The 23,927-nt window shown below is 38.6% G+C and overlaps 1 protein-coding gene across 1 annotated transcript in view; it reads right to left on the reverse strand.

Annotated features, from left to right (window-relative positions):
* Positions 1-2,471: 2,471 nt before the first annotated feature.
* The window catches only part of ZNF800 (zinc finger protein 800), a 43,721-nt gene continuing 22,265 nt past the window's right edge, over positions 2,472-23,927 (reverse strand). Inside the window, exon 6 of the mRNA XM_081038399.1 lies at positions 2,472-2,787. Coding sequence (XP_080894525.1) covers positions 2,601-2,787 — 187 coding nt within the window. The 3' untranslated portion in view covers positions 2,472-2,600. The remainder of the gene's footprint in view (positions 2,788-23,927) is intronic.

The following is a 23,927-nucleotide window of genomic DNA, read 5'->3' on the forward strand; positions in this document are numbered from 1 at the left end:
GGTCATGGGTTGGAGCAGAGACCAGGTAGGACTGGCTGTCACTACAATCAAGTGAGGAAAAAATATTGATCAGGATTAAGTGATGGCATTGAAAATGGAAAGAAGCAGACAGATTAAAGATATATTTTGAGGATAAAACTGATAGATTATGTTGGTCTATTTGATGCAGGGTTAACGTTATGAAAAGAATCAGGGATGATGCTTAGGTTTCTGGCTGGAGCAATTGGTTGGATGGGTGGTGCTGTTTCCTATCATTGGGGGAAGGGTGGAAACAGGTTTGGGGTGAGAATGAGGAATTAGACTTTGGACATATTAAGTCTGAGAGATCTGAGTCATCCAAAGGAAGATATTGAGCAAGCAATTAGACATTTGAGTCTAGAACTTAAAGGAAAGGTCAAGGTGGAAACATAAATTTGAAACTCATTCGCATAAAGACTTAAATCCATGGAAAGTGATAAGCTCGTCCTGGGAAAGAACATAGAAAGAAAAGAGGGAGCCAAATGGAGGTGAGAGACCTCAACATTTCAGTTAGGCATAAGGAGATGGAGCATAACACTGAGGACTGATCAGTGAAGAAGAAATCCAGGAGAGAATAGTGTTTTGAATATGAAGAGAGAACATTTAAAGAAGGAGAGAGTGGTCAGGTGAGGACTGGAAAGTACCCTTTTGGATAGGGTAATGAGGAAGTGACTGGCGACCTTAACAATGACACTTTCAGTGTGTTGATGGGGAAGTCAGATTGTGGATTGAAAAGTGAATAGAAGATTCGAAAATGAAGACAATATATAAGGATAACTCTATAAAGAAGTACGGTTATAAAGGAGGGCTGAGAAATGGCTCATACGTAGATGGAAGAAATGTGCACAAGGAAAGGTTTGGTTAAGATTGGGGACACTGAAGCATGTCTGCAATCCGATGAGAATGATCCATTTGAGACAGGGATTGATGAGCAGAAGAGAGAAAGGTGAAAGCCTAAGAAAAGGCAAGAGGGGATGGGATCCAGAGCAAAAGAGGAGCTGGCCTTTAAAACTTCCTCCATAATCACAAGAAGATGGTTACCAAGGCAGCTGGGTGGGGGGTTGGCGGGTCTTGTGGTGTAAAGATGAGAAAGTTTGTATGTAATATCTTCTATTTTCCAAGGAAAATTTGAAGTAAACTGGGAGGAGAGGATCAGAAAATTTGGAGATGAAACGGTATAAATAGTAGTTTCAGAAATGGGAAACTGAGAGCCGCAGTACGAACAAGAGCACCCATTTGAAATTTGAGATAACAGACTGAAAGGAAAACAAGTTGGCTGTGTTGTGTGATTTTCATGAAGAAAATGTTCAGTTATCCCAGTCAGGCCCACGGAAGGCAAATGGTAAGGTCCATCCAGAGTTGGAATTTTACCGGGAAAGTAAATTGGAAGAAATTGAGGTTCAATGCTGCTGAAAGCATTGTATTTCAAGAGGTTGATCATAATCATGAACCAGGGTATGGATCTTGGCTAGAAGAAGAAGGAAGTGCGTTCAAGAAGGGGTTGATAAACGGAGGGGAAAATGAGGTTACTGAATTAGCTATCAGCGAACAAGGGATCCAAGAGGATAGGATGGTGATGATGAGAGTGGAATGTTTGATAATGTGTTAGCTCAGGTCCTCTGCGAAACAGACACCAAGGCGGGGGTTCAACTTGCAAGAGTTTTATTGAGGGAAACATCAGTGAAGGACAAAGGGGAGGAATCAGAAGCAGGATGGAGGAGGCCTTCATTCCATAATGCACGTCTGACACCTATGAAAGGAGACAGGGATTGGGCGAGAAGAGCCTTAGAGTGCATGCAGCACAGTTGTAAGAAAGTTTCAGCCAGGCTGCTGAAGAGTCCTCAGCCGAAGTTGCTCGTTAGAGGAGTCCAGCGTCTCACGCCAATGGGTCCCCACGAACACCCTCACTGAGCTCGGTGTGGCTGGAAATAGCCTGGGAGAAGTGGGGCCTCAGCGCAAACCCAGCACATAGTGCACGCCCTGGGATGGCAGTCTAGAACGGTGGGAGCGAGCATGATTCCAAAGGGAAGAAATATGGTCGTCGGAGATGAACTACAAGGCGGGGGCTGGATGCTGGAGTTCAAGTTCAAGCACAGAAGGGCATCACACAGCGCCAGATTGTGTCAATCGCTCCGTAGTCACTGGGATTTGCACACTTATTAGAACAGTCTTCTGGCAGATGTGGGGGTGGGGAGGGGGCAGTTAGCTGGCTGACAGGCCTGGAGGTGACGAAGCCTTAAGTGGGAGCGAGTCTTTGAAGAACTAATAATTAAAGAAATTGACTAGGTAGTTGATAGATCCTGTGGGGAGGGAAAGAGGGTGGCATTGCCCGGTGGCGAGCCTCTCTGCGGCCCGGGTTTCGGCAGGGCGGAGGAGGAAGTACCGCTGGGCGAGCAGCAGGGGGCTAGGAGGCCACGCGCCCCGCCCGCCGGCGCGAAGGCACGCGGCCCTCAGTGCGGGGCGTCCGGTCCGGGGCAAACAAGGGGCGCTGCGAACCGCAGCGGACACGCGGGCGTCCGCGGCTGACCGTGGGCTTCCGATCGCTCCGGGAGGGCGAGGAGCGCGCGAGGTGCGGGCGGCGCTCAGGGCGGCGCGGGCTTCCGGAGGCCTCGGGCGGCGTGCTGGCGCTCCCGGGCGGCGCCCCCGCGGAGCTTGGCGCGGCAGCTGGCGGCGGCCTGGCGCGTGGTGACGGCGGCCGCGGGCGGGCAGCGGCTCCCGGGGGCGGCCGGGCGCAGGGCGGCGGCGCTTCGGGGCGACGGCTTCCCGAGGCTTCGGCGCGCGCGGGCGGCAGCGGTCCCCAGGGAGAAAGACAGAGACACGCCGGTTAGAAACGGGACAAACGCGCCTCCCAGTTATTCCAAGTGCTGCAAACCCCAACTCAGCGCGGTGCCATTTGCGCCCAACAGGGGGTCTGGCGCACGGACACAGGTGTGAACCTGTGCGGGTCGGAGGACAACGGCATCCAGCGGAAGTCTCATACGACATGCTTTAGCAATTTAGGAAAAAGCATCAAAACCCTGACATTTTTTTAATACTCTCTGACCCAGAGATTGCAGTTTTAGAATTTTCCATTAAGTAACAATTATGAAGACATACAAAAGTTTCACATAGGGTGTTCAGAGCAATGTCTATAATAGCACCAAAACAACAAAAACAAAGTCAAAAAAATAAAAACTGGAAGTATCCTATATCCAACAATAAGGGGTTGGTTAGGTCAGTCCTTTTCTCATAATGGATACTAATCTGCTATTAAAATAATGCTGAGGAATACCACCTAATCATATGGGGAAATATACTAGATGAAATTTTTTTAAAACATCAGTTTCATCCCCATTTGTAGTGTGTGTGGGGGTGTGTACCCTTATGTATAAACACAACACACCACACATTTATAAAACAGAAACACTCCAAAATGTTAACTGGTTATCTCCCGGTGATGAGGCTGCAGGTAATCTTTATTTATATATTTCCCAAATTGTGTACAATAAGCATATTCTATATTTATAATAAAAATCCAAGTTAATTAAATGAAAGGAATTTTACTCCATTCTTATTACCCATTCTAACATTCTCCCAATTCAAATTTATGGAAAAACCTATTTTATATTGTGTAGCAAAGCGGTGCACACCCGAAGATTTTAAGAATTAATGAATGGTCTACAGAAATTTATCTTCCTCAAAGGTTCTAAATAAATCACCATATTACAGAGCAGATTATTCCTTAAACATTACATAGGTAATCAAAACCAGTCTTTTGTAAAGTTTTACCTTATTTTACGCTATTAAACATTTCTACTTCAGAAAAAAAGAAAGCTGTCTGGGCTTCTAACAAACCTAATTTGATTTGTAATCTCCACACACTTGGAAACACAAAGTGTTGTAAAAACGGAAGAAAAATTGCCATAAAATTACCATTTGGAACAAATAATTTAGATAATACCAATGTTTTAACAATGTATTCAATAGTGTTGTCTTTAACTTGAAAGAATGATGTAAGAGCAAAACTGAAAATAATTGAACTAGAGTCTAAACAATGAACTAGAGTCTAAACAATGGACTAGAGCTTAAACGTAACATCTTGGTCAAATTTAAATTTTTTGCAGTTATTATACCTAGGGAATCTGTCTTGCTAAATCTTTTACCAGGAAAATGTGTAAGGATGATAATAAAATTATACTAATATGGCATTGGGGCATGTTTCCAGGGCTGTGTTATTAAACTGATAGAAGAGCCATTATAAGTTACAATGATATTTTAACCCAAAGTGATTTCAGAATTGTCAGGTTGGTTTTATTTAATGATGAGCAAATCTAAGCTTAGATGTTGACTGAAATGTTGCTTAAACAGATGATGACCTAATCAACCACACCAACCTGCAAGTTTTCTTCCCTCTAAAGATACTGGATAAAATTATCATGTCTAAAGGCATACCTTTAGTTGAAAAAAATACCGGAAATAAAATTCACACAGAGGACAAATCCTAAGGGGACAAAAGTTTGTTAACCAACAGCTCCTAAACAAAAAGGTTATATGATCTTTTATGAAGCATTCTCTCTCCAAAAATCTGTTTATCATAAAATGACTTAACAGGAATACAGATAAGACAGAAGAGCATTTATTTTTGGTGCTATAGTCCAACTTTCATTGTGCATATTTCAATTTAATTCAACATTCACCATTTTTGAGTGCCCATTATGTTTAAAACACTGTGCTTAGACACAAAGAACTATATATAAATATATATAAACATATATTATGTCATATAATATATATTATACATATAAATATAAATATATATAAATATAAATATATATATACATATATATGTGTGTATATATACATATATATACACATATATATACATATATATATATATATATATATTTCTCTCGTGAGGTTTCTACCTTTGAGAAGCTCTATCTAGAAAATTACCTTCAGATCATTAGGATAACTCAGACCCTGGGGCTGAATTCCTAAACCACCCAGCAGTCCTGCCAAGGCTTTCTTTCCCATATTCCTCAGGTGAGCTAATTTCCTGTCATTCCTTTGCTCAAATTCATCCAGAGCACTTCATTGTCTTCACAGGAGCTGAATTACTAGTTCTTAACCTTTCAGGGAAGTGGAAGACCAGTCTGAGACTCTGATTAAAGATGTGGACTCTGTCTTGCAGAAACATGCAAAGCGAGGCATACACCATAGACTTTGTCACTGCAAACTGATCTCCTGAATGTAAGCAACATATAAAAAATATTACTTACAAAGGAATATGCCTTCTTCACATTATTTTTAATGAAAGAAAAAGGGTGTGAAAAAAATTTAAAAAATTCTAACTGCTCTGTAGTAAATTTCAATGAGATATGGCTTAGTGAGTTGAAACTGTGACATGGTCTTTGACATATCAACACATACATCATCTTTGATAATCAAGTGCAATTTTTTTCTCCATGGCAACAAATGACAAAATCCTTGGCTCAAAGAGGTCCATAGAACCAAAGTGGAATTCCATGTCATGCTGTGCCTGCCAGGTTAAGGTAGCCTGTGTCCTGGAACACTAACCTCCTTCAAGACTTTCAAGTTCAAGTCACACTATTTCCTTTGCCTTCAAGTTCAATTAAGACTTCTGGAAAGGCGGCAAATTTCTGTCTGGTAGAGAAAAACATCACATTCTGTTCAGATTTCTTGGCAATACCTCTGGGAAAGCTGGTGACAGCTGCTGATATGGAAAATAATAAGGCACAATGATGTGTGGCTTTCCTGTCCTCGTCAAAGCAGGAAAATCATACGTGCCTGACATTACAGGTGCACATCTGCTTTCAGGGAGCAATCATTGTTTTCTTCCATTTGGATGTTTTTTAGAGAGGAGAGAATTTTGAAGATGCTGACACTCTTTGCAGTTTCCAAAATGTGTCCTAAAATGAATACTTTTTGTAAAATGAAATTATTTGGTAACATCAGAGAGCACATGAAAACATGAAGCTTGGTGCAGTGAGAGGCATCAAATCTCATCCAGTTGCATGCTGAACAGAAATAGCAGAGTGCTCACTTTTTTCTGGAATGATATCATTGGACAGAAGCACTGCCTCAGTTCTCTCTCATGGACCATACTTAGGAAACTTTGCACCAAACTACTTGAGTCTCCACTCCTCCGACATACACTATTATTTCCCATCCGATGCTTTCATTCTTGGCATTTCACCCATCAATAAAAATACCTTCTCCCTTCTCTCATCTGTTCAAATGCTGCCCATCCCTCAAGTCCCAGAGCAAAAGCCATTGTGATAATGGCTTTCCCTGGTTACTGCAATCTGAAAGGATCTATCCATTTTCTTAACCCCTACAATGTTTACTATCTATGACTGTCCTCAAAGCGTGACTCTGAGACCACCAGCTTCAAAAATGCACGATAATCTGTATTTTTACAAACACCAGAAAGAGCTGTGGCAATTTTCCCACTGTTTTCACAAATCTATTTTGCAACTCTTAAAAGACTAACTCATCCCCACATACATGGGGAGGAGATGGCTGACAAGGCTTATTGTTGCTGGAGTGACCAACTGACTCATCTCAATTATTCCTTTCTGTACTCACTTTCACAGAAAAAGTTTTGATCTGTCAATGTGTATTTGCAAGATCTGTAATGTCACTGTTGACTGCTGAATTTACCATCATTAAACCTCCACCCCTGTGTTTTTCAATCATTGATTGCCTGCCAATTCCACGCCCATTGTACTGTTCTAATGATTCAGATTCAGATGCTGTTACCATTTTCAAAATAACTTTACATTCTATGAGAGAGAAATTAAGCAGAGCTCGTAATGAAGGTAAGCATGATTAGACGGAAAGGACTACAACTGACATCATATATATATAAAGTATATATATGTATATATACATACATGTATATATACATATATATATGTACATATATATCTATATATATACTTTTTTTTCCCCCTGAGCAGTTAACTTGAAGATCATTTCTGCCAAAAGAATCACATTACAGATGGGGGAACTGTGGGGAATAAGGTATTTTGAAGAAACTAAAATTTTGAAAAAATCAAAATCTCAAAAACAAAAAATAGTAGCAAAATCATGCAGAGCCAAAAGGGATTGTCCTAAGTAGTTCGTGGATTAAACATTAAGGATAAATTATATTAAGGAGTTAAAAGAATTAAAGACTTAAAAAATAAAAAAATGTAAAAGATGAGATAGTCATCTAAAGAAATGGTCCAAAATACTGTCTTGACATTATTAAGTATCAAAGTGACCTGAATTCAACACCAGTTATACTTATACTATCATTTATTTACTGATATGCCAGGCATTAAGCTAAGTGTTTCACATACATTAGTGCAATTTTATTAAACTCGAGTAGGAAAAAACGTACTGAAAGAGATAGTCTATAGTAACTCTACAAGAAAAGAAATCAAGGAAAAGCTGGCCGTGTCTGCACCCTGGCCTAGAAGAAAGGATGCTCTGAAAATTGCGAACGATCTGGCCTGAGTGGCAAGTATATTCCTATGGGAAAATTGAATGTATCACACTACCAGAGCTTGCTGACATTGGGCAGAGAGCTAACTCAACACTCATCAAGCAACCTCATGACTATAATTTAGTTTTCCATGTAGATCTGCCCACTGAGAGAAAAATACGTTGAACCATAAACATGAGAAGCGAGTGTGCCCAATACTTCTCATTGCAAATTTTAACAACTAGTATTGTGGTATTTATATGCCAGTATAGGCTCGTCACCTTGCTAGAGAACCAACCATCCGGCCAGCCTTAGGAAGTCATGGCCATGTCAAAGTTACCTGTGCGGCCTCGCAGGGAGATTAGCCTGCCCTTTCTGTCTTGCTGTTCACCGTTTTCAAATTATACCATGTGATTTCAAACACATGCTCAAAAGAACCATTTAAAAAGAAATGCAAATGATGGGAAAGGAGGAAAATACAGTGTTGTTTCTCCATGTTCCAGAGCACCACACTGTGAATTTGGAACTTCGTTTTTATAGTAGAGAAGGCTGAAGGTGTTTTTTTCCTAATGGCATAAACAAGTACTTGTTTCACTTATTAAAAAATTAGTCACCTAAACAAAAAAGTTCATATAAACTTTTACTAAATAATAAATATCAAAACATTTCCCATGTCCTCAAATACATACAATAAGCAGTTGTTCTTAGGGTCCCCCCGCCCCCGTTTGGAGCGTTTTGTCAGTTTGTTTTCTGATAACATCCCCATAGAAGAAAGACCTATAAATACAGCAAGGTCCTAACATGATTTATCACAATTCTTGACAAGACTTTAGTGCACGATCTTACACCAAGAATTCCAAAGTCAGAATGCAGTAAGAACCAAGAGGACCCGATGTCCAGGCTTGAGTACAACACACAGCAGCTGCACTAATGCTACAACCTGCAAGAATATAATCTTACTTGTTCTACCATTGAATTTTAACTATTGTGACAGTATTATGAAAATATACTTTTAATCTGATTAACTTTTTTCAATCAATAATGGAGTTGCAATTAATACTATTTTCAAAGAGAATTACTCCATAAATAATACACTGAGATGTACTGCCATCTTTAGGAAGAATGCTAGATTACTAATTATTTAGTCCAAATATAAGTAACCTCTATGAATGCTATCATAGACATTTGGCATGGGACACATTTTTTTAATGATTTGTCTTTTTTGATACAGTTTGGTCCAAAAGATCTAAAATCAAGCACTTTGACAGGCCCCATTCACCTCTGAGAAATAAAGCAATAATGGCATTGATAGCTAAGTTAGCCAAAATAAACCCAGAATGATCAAAATTAAGGTTATATTTTTATACAGATTATGAGTCCTATCAAAAAAATTTAAAAAGTTTCAAGAAACTGTTTCAAGAAACAAATGAAAAGTTATTTCTGTGATTTGTATGAGGTTGCAGATTTTAAAATTCAGAAAATACACATTTGTGGTTTGATATTTATAACGATTGCTTTTCACTGGCAATGAGATATTAAACTGTTTTGTACCTACCACACAGATTTTTACAAAAGTCTAAAGGTAAATCATTTCCCTGAAAACTTCACCTGCCATTTCTTCCTCAAATGGAAAAAAAAAAAAATCCTAATCAGCTATTTTTGGTAACTAGCAGTAATTATTATAGAATTACTTGCTATTTTTTAACTTCAACATTTATCATAAATGACCACGATCTCTTTCTGAAAAAAAATGTGAAATACTACATTAGGTACTCAGTACAATATGCTAGAAACAAAGAATAATTTAACACTTTGTCCATTCACGTTAACAAAAACTGGGTGTCTAAATGATAGGCAATATAGTAAAAAATGGAAAGTTCATGGACCAAGGAATAAAAATATCTGGGTTCTACAATTTTCAGACATGTTGTTAAAATGTGGGGGGGGGGGGAAGGAACAGAAGTGTTCAATATGCTACCATTGCATGAAGGGGAATGTGTATATTAATATGGAGAGATATATACATATAAATTACAGCTCGTGAAAGCCCAAGAAACTGGTAATTTGACTCTGGGGAAGAGCATGAGAGAACTGAGAGATGGGGCAGGAAGAAACTTACCTTTCACAGCACACCTCTGTGCACTGTTTCATTTTCTTACATGTACGTGTCCTCACATACTAAAATGATCTTTTAAGAAACAGCTGGCCTCTATTCCTGACTTCTTCATTAGCTATCACTTACCTCAATTTTCTCCATTTTAAAATGAGGTTATACTAAATCTCTAGGTCCCCATCTACAATTCAGCAGAATCATGGTTCGGAAGAAGGTGTATACAAAATGCTAGGTGCCGAAATAAAATGATATAAGCCTTACTTTGCAGTGACTTCTATAACATGCTATTATAATTATTTACATTTCTGCCTGCTCTGTTCCCATCAGGCTATAAAACCAGCATAGTAAGCAAGAGTCTAGGAAGAAAATTTGTGTTCGTGAACTTGACAATGTTTATCTTCTTCTTGTTCTGTATCAAAAGTAAATGTCTGGTTAATCCTCGTTTTTATATATACAAACTATTGCTTCTCAGACATAGACAAGATCACTAGATCAAAACATATTTTGATAAATGAATAAATATTATTAAAAGTGATTATAGACAGGAAGAATTTTTGTGGTAGTTTAAAAATGAATCCTGATAGGAAAAAGCTAAGAAAGAACCTCTCTAGTCCCATAAAATTTGCCCAGAATCTCCTAAAATCATCCATAATCTTCATAAACACAAGATACTAGCAGAACCACAGGAGCCAAGAGTAGAGCAATTGAATGTTTAGACCAGTAAAACCAGTTTAGACCAGGACATGAAGAGTACACTGAAAACCAAGAAACCAAAACTGACACTTGGAGAGCAGAGAATAGGGGTAAGCCTGGGACGCCCTCGATCATAACCCTACATGCTGTAGAGTAAAACGGTTAGTCTAGGGTCTCAATGGGGTTAGAGTCTAATCACGAGGACACTGTAATTAAATAGAAATGCAATAACACAAAAGATGAAAGGGAAATATAAATAAGGTAAATGTTGTGAGGTCATCAAAGGAAGAGGTCGCCATGGGCTGGAACTATCAAGAACAGATTCATAGAAGAAACCGGACTTTGAAACCTGTGTGATAAGCAAAATGACAGCGCTCGCATGGACAAACTAAAGTCAGCGAGGGGAGTCAGATCTGGTAGTAGGATGATAAATTTAGTTTTAGTCATACTTTGAGTTTAAATAGTAACTTGGCAAAAAAATGTTAGAAACATTTTTGAAATAGTGGGTTGCCAAATTTTCTTCATATAATACTAACAAAGGAAGGATGACATGCTAGAAATATATCAAAAGTGACTTAACAGGCTCAAATACAAGATCAATATACATCTAGCTGTAACTTTTAACAGGGAAGGGCTCTGAGGTGTGAGAAAATCAGACATACAGGATGTTTGGCAATCTTCTTCCAGTATTTTCTTACATGTACCTCTATTATTTCCTATCAAGACCTTCATACTCAGGAGTCAGCTCCACCCAAAAATACACAAAACCAGGAAATCAAGAGCTGCCAGGTTTTCTTTTCCATTGATTAAGTTTGTGAACTGGGTCTGGTTAATGAAATAGAGTGCTATGGGTTTCCCTGTATGAAAAAAATGTGAAAACAACAAAAAACATCCTCTCTCTTTCAGTGATCTAGTGATCTTGTAAAGTTAAAGGAATAATGTATAACCACTTAAAAACTTTGAGCAAAATATGCAAAAGAATGTGTGTGTGTGTGTGTGTGTGTGTATGTCATTGTAGCATACTGATGAACTTTGAAATGAATTTCTAAACAAAATTTATCTATAAAATGTTAGCATAGGGTGAGAATATAAAGAAGGTTATTAAGCAAATGAAGTCCTCAATTCAGAAAGTACATTATTCTAAAATACTATTCCACTGTTCATTTGTGTTGCAATCCTTCAAAAGCCTAAATACACATTACCTTTATTCAATTATCTCTTAGTGATTTACTGAGGTTAGAATGGGTACATAGAGGCTTGCCAGGAAAAAACAAATCAATGTTTAAAAACAAATTTATTTTAAAAGGAAGGTTTGAAACAGGTATTAAAGTTTTATGATTTAAAATGATTCTGTGCTATAGCAATGTGTTTTGTGTTATTTTAACATGGGTATTAGGTTTATGCTAACACAGAAATTAGGTTTATTGATTAGTTTAAAATTCAAAACACAAGAAAAACCATTAGAACAGAAAACTTTAAAGGTTTTTTTCCCTCATTTTACTATAGATTATAAGATTATAATAAAATGTTGTTTTATCATATCCTCTTCTAGTTCAAGTCTGTCATCCTTTTATTACTGAGTTCAGTTTTTAAGGGTCATAACAATAAAATTTACTCTTGAAATTTGACAAAAGTCTCCTGGGAATATCTTCCCTTCAAAGGCAGATTTTAAGTTAATCAAAAGTTGGATATCTCAAATGGATGCAGAGCTATGCTTTCCGCATTGAATCATCGGTTCCAAGCCCAAACAGGGCTGACTTCTTAAAAGTCATTCTGCACACCTTCCTAAGTATCCACTGACCTAGGCAGGGTAAACAGGCTGCTTCATTTCAGTTCTGAGGTTGACAAAAACCTTCACTTGAACTCTAGTGGTTACCTAGATGGCAAAGTCCAAGGTTTTATTGTTAGGTTCTCCCTTCAAAAGGGAAGCGAAAAGAAATTGGGAGAAACCAGTGAGGACCATAGGAACACAGGTGACAGTGCAGGACCTAGTTTTTATTAAGTGTTATTTTAAATATGCAACAGTCCAAAAAGTGCAGGTTGCCGAAGTAGAATATATTTCAATCATCTATTCAATGTTTAATAGCATATTTTTTTCCCCATAGAACCTGGCTATGGATACTAAGTTTATCATATGGATTATGTCAGATTCTATTAGTTTACCCAGATGGCGTGCCCTTACTTTTGAGAAAGTTTCTTCCTTGGTCAGAGGCTTAGGGACTAAATCACAAACAATTCCTGGACAGATCAAAACTATAGGACTCAACAAATCTCGTTCAGCCCAAGAATACCAATAGATTATTTTATTTTTGAAAATAAGACATTTCCTTTTTAAAGAAATAATCTTTTTAAACAGGTCTTACAGATTTTTTAAAAGCCCTCTATGACACATAGATTAGTTCACAGTGCCTAATACTGTTACGATTTAATTATCCAGCACTTCTTAGATTAGTATCAAATACATGTTATATGACAGCTTTTATACGTGATAGTGGGTGGAGGGGGCGGATAGGATGGGGGAGGAAAGAGACAGAGAACCAGTGTTGGCCAAACATCATTTCCCAAATGGAAAACTGAAATAGGAAAACACTGACCTAAATTACATAATAAACTAAAAGAATGTTAGTAGTAGGATACAGTACTTCCATTTATTCTTCCTGGTCATCTCTTCGAAACTTATAGCTTTCACCACCACATATACACTAATGACTCCTAAACCTCCAGACCCCGGACAATCTCTCTCCTGGCCTCCAGTCTGCAGCTGCTGCCCCGACTAAGCATCTCCCATTAGATGTCCCAAAGGCACTTCAAACTCAACACATCTAAACTTGAACTCAACATTTCCCCCCTGGAAAAGTGTTCCCTTCTCCCGTGTTTCCTCCCTTAAAGTGGTACCACCCACCCGCCCAAACCTGGGAATCATACTAGGTTCCTTCTTCATCTCCATTGTCTGGACAATTCCACTTCTGAAACAACCAGAGAATCTGTACTCATCTGCATAGTCTCATTGCCATTACCTAAGTGGAGGCCCTTACCAAGTCTTAGATTTCTGAAAGTGGTTTCTGTTTGATTTCCCCACAAGTATTACCCTCTCCCTCCACTGCAACTCAGCCTCCTCAATGCTGTCAGACATTCTTGCCTAAAACCCCAAGCAGCTACTCCTAGTCTTGAAAATATGATTCAAATTACTGACTTGGTATATGAGATCTTTCTTGATTTGGCCACTGTCATCTCTCACATTCTTGCCCTTGGTCTACATGAGGTCTCATGTCTCTGTACCTACCTGGAAAGATGTTCTGCCTGACTCCCTCAAACTCAACTCAAAACTGAATTTAGGAATTAGGAAAAGCCTTCCCGGAGCCCTCAGTGTTCCTTAATACTCCCCTTACACTGTGCATCTTTATAATGTGTCCTTCCACAGAACCTGAGAGGAGGGTCTGTGTTTCTTCTCTCTGTAACTCCAGCAGCTAACTCAGTGTCTCCCAGAAAGTAGGAGCTCAACATGTCTACTGAATGGATGAAGCAAGTGAAGGTAAGAAGTAAAATCTGAAGAATACTCATGAACTTCTTGGACTTTTGACACCTGAGCAGGCTCCTTAAGGGAAAATAGTTTCATTTGCTTATTATTACTAATCTGCCCCTGGATAATATTTTTAACAATTTATTTCATCTTCTAGTCAATAAAAGTTTGTGAAAATTAAATCTTTACTCTGTAGAAGGCAAATCGATACCTCATTTCAAACACAACTGGCTCTACAAGTAATGAACACTTTAACATGTGGTACAAAGGCACGCATCAAGAGGCTAAAAAGGAATCTGGGTTGACACAACCTAGCAAATACCTGTTTGGCTGCATGCCTCGGACACCACCTATACCTCAATTTAACAGGTAAACAAATCTAGCTATCACTACCAAGGGCCCCAGAATCAGCATTAGTAGGAGTGCTGTACAATAACTGTTGATTCCCATCCTCAGGGAAACAAATGCAAAGGGCAGAAGGGAGAAGCCCAGTACTGTTTCTGAAAGGCTAGAACACAAACCAAGGACCCCGAGAATGGAGGGAGACTCTAGGAGCCTGTAACTTTTCTGCTGTTGCTCTCCTGCTTGCCCATACTGATAAGCTATCCACCATCCATCCACTCAATCAACAAATATTTTTTAAATATTACAATGTCCTGAGCATTATGGTAGATACAGGGTCTGCATAACTCTTCCCAGTCTTCTCTTTTCTTCTCCCTAGTCTCTTATATAAATCTCTCCAGTGGGAAGACAGACGTTAAACAAACCAGTGCACATATAGGAGTAATTACAAACTGTATTAGATGACAATAAGGAAAGGAACAGGAAACAGAACTACAAGGGAGCCATACTTCAGATTATCTTTATTCAGAAATGACATTTAAAATGAGACCTGAGAATGAGAAAGTTAGTCAAGTGATGAACAAAAGCGACAAACACACAGTAACAACAGATCTGTTTTAGGAAGATAGTTCTTACAGCAGCTTGGAATAGATTAGAAAGGAGGTCAGTTAAGTGACTACTGCAACAGTGCAAGTAAGAGATAAGAGTCCAAACTAAACTACTAAGGTGGAGATGGCAAATGGGAAAAACATTCAAGGGCAGGATGGACAGGCATTGATGGCTGATTAGGGGGAGTGTAAGAGAAAGCAGTCAAGGTATTTCCTCGGATTCTAATTAGCCTAGATAAAACTGGGAGGGTAGGAGTGTGAATAATTGAGACAGGGAACACATAAAGGAAAAACGAGTTTAAAGGGAAGACAGGTTTGGTTTACTGAGTTTCTGTAGCATTTAAGATACTGGAGAAACATCCATGCAGAGATGTCTGACGTGCAGCTTTAAAAACAAATGCTCTTATAATAAGAATAGGCAGACTAGAAAATAGGTCTGGGGTCATCTTCACAGAACGATGAGTGATGATTTAGGAGTGGATGAACCACTCAGAGTATACAGTAAGAAAAGGGACTAAGGAAACTTTGACCCATATTTAAAAACCTAGTAACAAAATAAAAGCCAGTGGCGAGAGGAAGGATGAGAGTTCCGAGGAGCATCAGCTCAGTGAACACCAGCACCCACCATGTTCCAGGTGCAATGTTAGATGGGGGGAGTCTAAGTAAGAGACGGGCCCTAGCCTTAGGGATGCTTACAGCCCAGGAGTGAGACACACACAGGCCATTTCAACATAGTTATAGATGGGACACGAGAGGAACACACCAGGGGGAAACCCAACTGAACCTAGGAGTTCAGGAAATGCAAACTGGAGGAGACAATGTCTGATGGAAGGTTTTAAGGTTGATTAAAATCATGCAGAGAAAGTTGGTAAGGACCAACCAGACAAAGCCAAAAGAATGCTCCCAGACTTTTGAAATGCTAAACAGGATAATGGGTAAAAAAATAAATAAATGAAAAATAAAAATCTGGAAGAATCCTAAAAGCTAAAGTGATTTAAACTGCAAAGAGTAGAGCTACTCTTGGAAGAAAAGGAGGCCTAGATGATGGGAAAAGTGGACAGTTTTGGTAGAAAGTTTATAGGTTTTGGGGGAAATGTTACAGAAGACAGTTTGGGGGAAGCTGCCAAGTGGTACGAGGATTTGGGATGGGAAATTGGTAAAGAGAACTTGTGTGAAGTTTGCTGAACTTTATGTAAGATTCTGTAAATAGTAAAGAAGTTCATGATTTTCCTAAGAATGTGGAGGCTTATCTATTTCTTTTGGATCTAATACCATGCTGAGACTGGCCTAAGGTGACCCAGTTGTAAGTGACCATGGAAATATGGGAAAGGTAAGTTTGTATTAATGGTTGTAGAGAAGTCAAGCATGATGAAAAGGGAGAAGCCACCAGATTTAGCATTTATGGGGTTGCTGACGCCCTTGAAGTGAACTTTCAGTAGAAATGCCGGAGTAGAAAACAACTGCACATGGTTCACAAGTGAGTGGTCTAGGCGTGGCTCTATATTGTTCATTCATTCAGCAAATATTCATTGAGTGCCTGCTATGTCTGAGGAACTATCCTAGGCCCTGGGGAATCAAGGTGATCAAGACACAGATCTCCTAAGAGCTTACAGTGTCGTGGAGAAGGAAGACAAGGAAATAGACAGTTACAGTTATAGTGAAATGAGTGCTAAAACAGAGCAATATGAGAGCACAGGGAAGTTTGACAGTGAAAGGAGGGAGGAAGGGATGGCGGTAACTAGAGTGAAGACAGTATGGAAAGGGAGGGAAAGTTTACTTTTTGGCTAAAAGGAATTTGAACATGTTTGTAGGCTGAGGGGGAGAAACTTGTGAAAAGGAAGACAGAGGATAGGAAGGGAAAAGAGAGGAGGGTTGCTGAAGGAAGGTCCGGGGAAGAAGGCTGGCAAGGGTAGACGTGTTGGACTTGGAAAACAAGTACTCTTCTTCCTCCCAAGAACCAAAGGAACAGAAGACAAAAAATAATCTTGAAGTGGAAGGGGAGCATTAAAAAACGTGCTCTACCTTTTGCAATAATATAGGCAAGGTTGCCTCTTATCAAGGAAGCAAAAATAGCATTGGAGGCTTTGAGGGCAGTGTGAAAGTTTTGAAATAGGCAATATGAAACTGGGTAAATGAAATAACCAATCAATTCCAATTCCTAAGATTATGCCAATGACAGAAGAGGCAATCAACAATTGTATGTTCACTTTGTTTGGATCTGGAAGTGGAGTATGAAGTGAGATGCGACCTGCATTTCACAAAATTCAATAGGCATGAATTAAACAAAAGTAAATCTTACAATTATCAAAAACAAAATCCCCAAATGTACGTCCATACAGTGTATAATTGATTATGGATGATTTATCAGGGTATACAGTCAATACAGAGCTCCTGTGAGTTTGAATCTGTCACCCTTACTTAGTAGCAATGGCAGAAACTAGGAATCTCACACAGAGAAGGCAGGCAACAGAAGCCATCAGTAACGAGAATGAAGAGGTTATAGGCAGAGAAGCGAAATGGATTAGATGATGAAGAAATGGGAAAAGAAGCTTAAAAGCAAAGACATATTTAGGACGAATGATAAAGCCCTAAATAAAGCCTGAAGATAACTGATATAATAGTCCTGCCTTCCTTCTTTCCTTCCTTCTACATTCTAACACCTGTTATATGCCAGGTATACTCTGAGACATTAGTGATACAAAGAGAAGACATAATTTTTGCTTGTAAACTCAGAATATGTTCATGTACCCATAGTCCCATGTCTACAACCACCAGGAAAAAAAAAAGTTGCTCAGTTTCGTTACCCAAAATGATACATGTTCTGTAAGACATTAATCACAAAGAAGCAAAGCTGTATCAAAAAGTTCAATCCTTCAACTATTAGCAAAAGGTACTGCCAAAAATGGCCACATATTAAAGACCCATAAAATAATAGGTTCTAACTTAATAAACTGCTGCATATCTTTGCTTTATCACAGATGTTACATCTGACTTTTCATTAAACGGTCGGATTAATGCCAACAAACAGCAAATGGCAAAGCAAGATAACCAGAAACTAAGTGCTAGAAAATATCTCAGCAGTAAATAGCAATTTTAGTGACCACTGCAACAATGCATACTTCTTGAGCTCTTACTTGAGCCAGGCATTGTGCTAAGTATTTTATATATTATCAATCATTAAACTTTCTAAATTCCCACAACAAACCTACCTACAGTTTCTAATTATCATCTCACAGACAAGAAAAGTAAAGCTTCGAAAAATTATTACTTGCCCAAACTACATGGCTTTTAAGTAAAGGAGCCAGAACTTGAACACATATATGCATGGTTCTTAAAAATCCACGCGTTAACCATGGGTGCTTCTGCTTCCCCACAAGAGTGGAATGGTGCCAGCAGAGAACCCTATGATCTCACTGATACGTGGTATATAAACCAAAAACAACCAAAGAACAAGACAAACAAATGAGGAACAAAAACTCATAGACACAGACAATAGTTTAGTGGTTACCAGAGGGTAAGGGGGGTGGGGCTGGGAGATGAGGGTAAGGGGGATCAAATATGTGGTGATGGAAGGAGAACTGACTCTGGGTGGTGAGCACACAATGGGGTTTATAGATGATGTAATACAGAATTGTACACCTGAAATCTATGTAATTTTACTGACAATTGTCACCCCAATAAATTTAAAAAAAAAAAAAAGAAAAAACCATTTTGTCAAAAAAAAAAAGAGTGGAATGGTGCCAGGCATACGATGGACACTCAGCAGTGTCTGTCGTTGAAGGAATGAATTAGAGGATATAAAACAGCTATTGCACAGTAAGCCTAGATGCGGAAAGCACAAGTAGAAAAGCAGAAGCAGTATTTGAAGGATTCGCTAAATCACCAACTCGAATTGTGCAGCATAATAGTGGGTGTCTGGGAAATAGCAGCAATGACAGAAAGGCCTGCTACGCCGTTACAGGAAACGTAGGGGCTCTTTCTGAGTGAAAACTTCAGGCTGCCTATGAATCTGCGAAGCCAGAGACAGAATCAGCATCAGGCAATCCAGGAAAGGAAGTGCAGGTGCGGATCACAAACCTTGCTCCCACGCTTTCTCAGTATGGAAAGGACTGTTGGGGCCGCACTGACGTAACAGTCAAGCCCACGTTACTTTTAATTCTGTCACCTTTAAAATGGAAGAAGCCTTGGTACTGGAAAGATTATTATATTTTAAGACTATCCAGAGCTCTTTTAAAAGATTCCCATCAAAAGATTCCTTTTCCTGGGTCCAGGGCCATGTTTTATACCAGGGTCTGCTACCATACCACCTAGGATAGGGCCGACAGACAGCACCTGTCCCAAGAGCAGCCAATCAACAAAGAGTGACCTAAGGCCAGCAATCTATGAAGAGGCCAGACATGGCAGATCTGCCCAACCTAACTGAACCAATCAGACCTTCTCCTGCATGGGTCTGAACTCAAGCTATATGAAGAGGGAAAAGTAGCTGACAGACACAGAGAGGCAGGCAGCAGAAGTAATGAGGCAGTTATAATCATATTGAGAAGATATAGAATGAGGTCATTAAAAAGAAAAAAAGTAAAAGCAGAGTCTAAGAAGGGCCAGTAGCAGCAGAGAAGCAATACTTCTGCTAAGAAAGCAACACCCAATCACTATAGAGTTGATTTTTTTTCGTTTCTGTAACACCTCATTGAAGTCTACATGGTGGAGCCCCCGACAATTACTCCTAGATTCCGTAAGACCTGGCCACTTGTATCTCCCTTAATTCCCCAGATAAAGCCTTCTAATAAACCTTGGGATAAGTGCTCTCTGTTGGTCCTATCCCAGCAGTTCTAATAAACCTCTCTTTACTAGCTACTGACCAAGTAAAACTGTGCTTGCAACCACAAGGGAAAAAGAAAAAGCACAGCACTATATTTATATATATGGGTAGATGGGTGCACATATACTCACACACCTGCAATTAGACGACATGGCAAGTTGGATGGCTAGTAATCCAAGCACTCTGGGTCTTACTTTCATCTTGTAGCATCTGTGGTTTGAAAATACTGCATTACTTGGCCCTAGTTAACTATTCTAGGAAGAAGGGCTTTCAACGAACTACCTTAAACCGTAAAAATTAATAATTCATATCATTACAAGTGTGCCCTTAGAGATTAAAAAGAGATCCTGAGCAGTTATAGGCAACAAAACCATCTCTTAAAAGTTTATTTCTCTTGTGTATGCATAAATCTCACTGTGTCTGAATTTCATGACAAATACGTGATTTTGTTTTATTACAATCACAAGAAACAATAGCTGACTATATAGTCAAGATGGCCAGGCAAAAAAAGGACAAACTGGAAAATTATGAAAATGTTTTGGAACAAGTTTAACTTGAGGATATAAATATTATAAATTTAACATATATATTAAAAATTATTTCTAAATTTCACTAAGTCTGTTCTTGCCTATCTTTATCACAGACAGCCCCATTAGCCTATCTTATCTCCCCAAAGTCTACCTATTCAAAGAAAAGGAGAATGATGCTCAGAAAGTCTCCAACACTGACAAATGCCCAGTCTGAATTCCAAGAAACTCACACAATTATTGCAGAATCAAAAGGCATGAAAATGACATGGCCACTCTCCCACAGAAGCTTAACCCTAACAACTTGCATGTCAAAAATTTAAGGAAACTACATAAAAATGTACTTTTTTCATTTCTGTAACACCTGCTTGAAATCTACATGGTGAATTCAGTTTGCACAATTACTCCAAGTTACTAGCTACCAACCAAGTAAAACTGTGCTTGCAACTGTGCTTCACTTATTTTTTTCCATATAATTCAGTCATTTGTGCACACAATGTTCCTGGTGTTTCACTATTTTTTTCTTAGAAGAAAAGTATTTCTTGCTTTTTTTTCCCATCTGAAAAAAAAGCTACCAGTCTCAACTATCAGGTACATTGGGGTTCAGGTCTACCAAAGGACTGATCTACCCAAAAGAGTCTCAGCTTTTTTAAAAATCGCTTTTGCACAGCTTAGAAAGTTTGACTAAAACCCACAGTTCCATTTCTCAGAGCTAATTTATTTTCAGGATAATCCCACAGATAAAAGAGCTTAAAAACCAATATTCAAAACCTGAGTTGTAGTAAGTTCTATGCACCTAAGGTTCATTTTGGGTAATAATTTCTCCTCTGAATATAACATCATTACACACTCTCGTATTCAAACTGTTACCAGATTATATAGAACAGGACAACCAAATACATTGCAAGTTATTATTGCTCAAGCATTCAAAGTGGGCTTTTCTGTTTATTTTTGCTTGGCTGTTTTTTCAACCACATCATTCTATTGCTTAAATGTTATATTTTGTGTGCCAAGAATATGCCCCAGATACCTGACGCAAGCATTTGAGTATCAGAATCATTAAGAAGCCACACAACCCAGGTGCTGGTACCCCAGCACTTTATCTGAAGTTCAGGATATGAAGGTTCATCCAAACCAAGGGACAAATTATACCAGTCCCTAAACACTAACATTTCTAAAATCATCATCTTATTGTTATGAAAACCAGGTCAAGAATAGTCAGGTGTGTGGGTAAAGCCTCTTAGCAGATAACTGAACAGTCCTTGGGCCTCAGCTGAAATCTGGAGGATGGCCACGTGTATCATTGGCAAGACTGTTGAAAACTGCCATTTCTTATCTCTTCATGACACACTCACCAAAGAAATTCCTGACTTAGCCCAAATCATGCTGTCCTGAAGAATTCACTCTTTCCAAAATTGCTTTCTTTCAAATCTACTTTTGTTTTATACAACTACTTCAGCTGTTAATTAATATTTACTTCATGTCAGTCTTTTGTACATGACCAAAAATAAAATATTTCTGTGACAGGACACATACTAAAGAGAATTTTAAGACAGATGGCTTACTCTTGGGAGTAAGCATAAAAACAAAGCCTAACTTACAATGAATGTGCTTACCACTACCTAATATCTTTTTCAAGATCAATGAAAAATTTGAGTAAGAAGGATAAACTAGTAATATCTGACTAGAATAGTTTGTAGCAAATAATATAGTTGGTTATCTCCATTGTCCTAATTAAATACAAAAGCAGCAGTTAAAATAGGATGTGTTCTCAAAGTTCTCTTTTAATGCACACATTTTCATCTCAACGTAGAGGCCATAAAAAATCTCCACATTTGGATACGCTATGAAAATTACTTACAGTAATCATATCTAACATTTATTGTAACACACAAGGCACTATTCTGAGAGTTTTACATATATTTTTCACTTTATCCTTAGAACAACCTATGAGGTAAGAAATATCTCCATTTTATACGTAGGTAATTAGGGCACAGAATGTTTGAGTAACTTGCACAAGGTCACACAGAAAATAATTTGTGGATCCAAAAATTTCACCCACTAATCTAGCCCCAGATTATTACACTAAACTGTCAATGATGCAATGAATGTACTTTGCAAATGGTAAAATGTGCAAATATAAGGAGCATTGATCAAGGGTACATGCTTTGTAGTAAGACCTAGTGTCAGGTCTCAATCTGTAACTTAGTAGCTTTGTGAACTTGACTAAATCACCAACCTTCTCTAAACTTCAATTTTCTGTTCTATAAAATGGGGATAAAGAAGTAATGGTTCTTACTTCCTAGGGCTGTTGGTGGATTATGCATGTAAAAGATTACAGAGTACTTGGCATAAATAAGTATTCCGTGAATGTTCATTATTATTAGCTAATACTAAGAATTCTCTTTAGCGTAAACTCTCATTTTAGTACTGGTGGCATTTTCTAAAATGTGAAAGCTATCAATATTGAGATAATAAAAAGTTTATGAAATTTAGACCCAAAGTCTCAAAGTATATGACAGCACAGTGTTGAGATGGAAACGGCTACTACTTACTTTGTATCATTATCAAACATTTATTTAAAGTGCCTGGGTATACATCAAAATGTGCTCGGCACTAAACAGAATTATCAAGACATAGTCCCTGACTTCAAAAATACACAATCAAGCAAATTAATTCTGCTGAATGGGCACAAACAGCAAAACCTCCAACTTTGGGCATTTTCCCAACCAGATGTACCTACGTTCCCCTCTGCTTGTTCTGCGGTAGTGGTGAATATATGGAGAAGCAGCTTAGAAATAAATAATAAACCCGACAAACAGAAGGCAGAGTATTAAGATTCAGGAACAAATGAGCTGACTTTCCACCCTCTTAACATTAAGCTAAAAAGTTTTAGCTATATCGATACTGATGATCACTGTTAATTAACAAGAAGAGAAAATACGAAAGAGCTGGAAGCTCAGAACAGAGGTCAGAGGAAAAGGATGCAGAAATAAGTTATACGGGAGGAGAAGTAAATTTGGAAAGTTAGAAAAACTAAATTATTGTGAGTTTAAGTGAAACATGTTTTATTCTGCATTCTACCATGTGCCTCATGACTTAGAAACCAAACAATAAATAGTTCTTAAGATTGCTGATCCTTACTCCTTCTCAATCATGAGGTTTCCATTAGCTCTTCCAGTCAGAAAAGAGGGAAATAGCATAGAGTGCAGAAGGATTTTGGCTATCCCACAGCCGATATGCTGCACATCTTAGAGCTCAGCTTCAGATCAACTATGAGAGCCATGGCTAAATCATAATCCTGCTTTTATCTATGGATCCCATTAGAAAGTAACTCCTAAGGATCTAGATTACTTCCATAGGCCCCTGCAGGAAACCTCATCTATAGTTTTAGAAGCATTCCTGTCTCATCTTCAGTGGTCATGCTATCTGAAAGAGATCTTTAGCAATTTCACGACAGGAAATGATATCCACTTGTGCCTCTCCATCTCCATTCCTAGTTGCCATAACACCTACTGGGAAACTCCTCTTTCTAGACCCACATCCTCAAGCCTTAGCAAAGCCACAGAACTCCCTACTACTGCATCCACAGGCTCTTTAAAGTAAATTGAGAAGAGCCTATTGACCATAAAGCAATATAAGAAACGCATATTCCCCAAAAATGTGAAGGTACTTTTTAAACAATACAAGCAATCGGTGTCAAAACCTACCTCTTATATGCAAAAGTAGGCTAAAACTTAAGGATGGGTAATTTATATATTCTTCAAGAACATATACATATATATTCTTTAAGGTTTTCTTCTTGCAGTAGGGAGT

This window comes from Rhinolophus hipposideros (assembly GCF_964194185.1).
Source record: "Rhinolophus hipposideros genome assembly, chromosome: 25".
Taxonomy (NCBI): domain Eukaryota; kingdom Metazoa; phylum Chordata; class Mammalia; order Chiroptera; family Rhinolophidae; genus Rhinolophus; species Rhinolophus hipposideros.